This window comes from Colobus angolensis, unplaced genomic scaffold (genome assembly GCF_000951035.1).
Source record: "Colobus angolensis palliatus isolate OR3802 unplaced genomic scaffold, Cang.pa_1.0 Scaffold61, whole genome shotgun sequence".
Taxonomy (NCBI): Eukaryota; Metazoa; Chordata; class Mammalia; order Primates; family Cercopithecidae; genus Colobus; species Colobus angolensis.
Window position 1 is genome coordinate 5,471,428 of NW_012119710.1, and position 2,996 is coordinate 5,474,423.

Below are 2,996 nucleotides of genomic sequence, written 5' to 3' on the forward strand. Positions count from 1 at the left end.
AAGAAGTCAAATTGTCCCTGTTTGCAGATGACATGATTGTATATTTAGAAAACCCCATTGTCTCAGCCCAAAATCTCCTTAAACTGATAAGGAACTTCAGCAAAGTCTGATACAAAATCAATGTGCAAAAATCACAAGTATTCTTATACACCAGTAACGGACGGAGAGCCAAATCATGAATGAACTCCCATTCACATGGGAATGAATAAAAAGTGCAAACCTCTTCAAAAATAAACATTTGAAATACCTCACGGATATACTGTATTTAGGAATTAGAAAACCCAGTGTTGCTGAGATGTTAATTCAAGATGATTTATGGATCCAACTTAAAATGAATAAAACTACAATATGCTCTTTTTGATGTTTTCCTTCATCTAAAGGGATAGTGAGAGGAACCTGTGTTGCATCTCTTACTGTCATCCCTTCCAATACACTTTAAATGTGAATTAAGTTATCCTGCGTTTCATAAAACTCAGTTATCAGCTGAATAAGACAGTGACTTCAGTCCTTGCAACACAAAACAGAAGAAATACCCAGCCAACAACTGCCTGAATTCCTGACTCACAAAATTTTGAGATAAAATAAAATGATGGTTGTTTGAAATCACAAAAGCCGTGGAGCCCTGCACCATATATGAAGACAGGACGAGAATAAAAAGTGGTACCTCAAGGTGTGTTGCTTCCATTACAACAATTTAAAGTGTATGGAACTGTCTTTAGTATATAAAACTAAGGACCCCTGGGATATTGTATGTAAAAGCTGAAAATACAGACATAACTGTTTTGGAGGCTGTAAAAAAAGTGAGTTGCTATCTAGTGATGAAAACATTTAGTAATTCTGTCACCTATAGTAAGGTAGAAAATTTTAAAAATGTACTTTAACGAATAGGTGAATTTGACTAAAATTTCCAAATAGAATATTGAAAGTTACAGCTGTTTATTATAGCATTGTATCTTATAATAAGTCAGATTTTTAAATTAATACTACTTAAAAGATTAACTGTTATATTTTCAGACAGAATTTACAAGAAACATAAAACAGTCAGAACTTGCTGGTTTCAAAAATGAAAATGATTTCCCTTTCCAGTCTCTACAAAGAGCTAAGTACTCTGACAGTAAGAGAGGTCATCCAAATAAAAGTCGTTTCGAACTTATGGATGTAAAGACACCATGAATAGACTTCAGAAAATTTTAATGGTGTGTATCATAAGTACCTTAAACTAGACGAACATCATTCTAGATTCTTAAGAGTATTATCTGACTGCACATAGAGTTTCAGCTCAAGTCTGAGAAGGGCTAGTTTCAAAGATATTTGTGAATATGCTGCTTGTATATTCCACAAGGTCTTTAAATAAATTACACAGAAGGAAGTACCATAGCCTTCCTTTTTGAACAGGAGCATCTATTTTAATTACCTATTCCTCCCTTTCTCCACTCTGTGCTGGGAATACAGGAGAAATGTCCTGTCTCAATAGATGTGTCATAGAGAAAATACATAATTTAAAATGTACACAATAGGACCTGCACCCAAGCAGCCCCACTCTCAGTTCTGGATATAGAGGTTGAGATCTTGAACTTCAAACAGATGCCATGATGGGATGACTTCTTAATTGAGCTTGGAGCATCTAAATCCTGTCTTCCCACTTTGGGATCACAAGAGTTTTTCTATAGAATTTCTCATCTCTGAATTTCTCAATGTGTATATAAAAGGATTCAACATGGGTGTGATAACAGAATAAAACACAGTCAGGAATTTATCAATAGGAAAGTTTGAAACAGGTCTCACATATATGAAAATACAGGGAACAAAAAACAGGACAACCATGGTAATGTGGGAGCTGCAGGTAGACAGGGCTTTACGCCTCCCTTCCTGACTGTAAGTTTTAAGGGAGTTTAGGATGACCCCATAGGAGATTAGCAGAAGGATGAAGATGACCATACAGATTGCTCCACCATTGAAAACCACCATAAGGCCTATAAAGTAGGTGTCAGTGCACACCAGTTCCAATAATGGGTACATGTCACAGATAAAGTGGTCAATGACATTGGGGCCACAGAAAGGCAGACTGTACACAACTAAAATTTGAAACACAGAATGCAGAAAACCTCCAGTCACAGTCACCACCAAGAGAAGGATGCAAACCTGTCGATTCATGATGGTCAAATAGTGCAGGGGCTTACAGATGGCCACATAGCGATCATAGGCCATCACCACCAGAAGGAAGACGTCAGTACCACCAAACAAGTGGTCTATAAACAGTTGGCCCATGCAAGCTGGGAAGGAAATAGTCTTTTTATCACAGAGGAAGTCTACAATCAATACAGGAGAAATGGTAGTGGAATACACAGCATCTACAAATGACAGGCAGGCAAGGAAGAAGTACATTGGGGAGCCCAAGGAAGGGCTGGCAATAATAGTCACCACAATGAGCAGGTTCCCCACCATGGTCACAATATATGTGAGTAAAAACATGACGAATAATGCTTTTTGCACACCAGGATCCTGAGAGAAGCCCAGGAGGACAAATTCTGTAATATTGTTATTCTGTCTCATTTACTCTTCTTTCAGGCTTGTATCAGAGGTGAGAGCTCAGGAGAACAGAACCTGTAATGAAATAGTGAACAGGAATATGATTACATCCATTGTGTCACAGAGCACATCTTCATTGTTGTATCCTCAATAGTGATTTACACACAATAAACATGCAGTAAGTCTCTCTTGTGTTTCTCATCCAAAGAGTCCATCTTCCCTTGATGATTCTATTTCTCCACAAAGATTTTAGTTTCTGCGACAGGTAAAGGCTTCTACCTCTAAGTTTTAGTGAATATTCTTTACAGAAGAAGTGCTAAAGTCCCAAAAGCCATTCATACATTTTATAACTTATTTAAAACATTTTTCTTGTCACAGAATTCAGCTATGATGAATAGGCAACAGGTTCTTGGTCTCAAATAACCTACTCTCTGCTTGTGGTAATAAACTCTAAATAAATTGACATA

General features: G+C 37.0%; 1 protein-coding gene across 1 annotated transcript; it reads right to left on the bottom strand.

Moving 5' to 3' along the window:
* Positions 1-1,650: 1,650 nt before the first annotated feature.
* Positions 1,651-2,600, bottom strand: LOC105527147 (putative olfactory receptor 4A8). The gene has a single exon (XM_011963386.1). It carries the CDS (start codon positions 2,551-2,553, stop codon positions 1,651-1,653), a length of 903 nt encoding a protein of 300 aa, XP_011818776.1. The 5' UTR covers positions 2,554-2,600.
* Between the last annotated feature and the right edge of the window lie 396 nt (positions 2,601-2,996).

What these genes read in the sequence shown, in the direction of transcription:
- LOC105527147 (XM_011963386.1), bottom strand. Translation starts at nt 2,553, where the DNA reads ATGAGACAGAATAACAATATTACAGAATTTGTCCTCCTGGGCTTCTCT.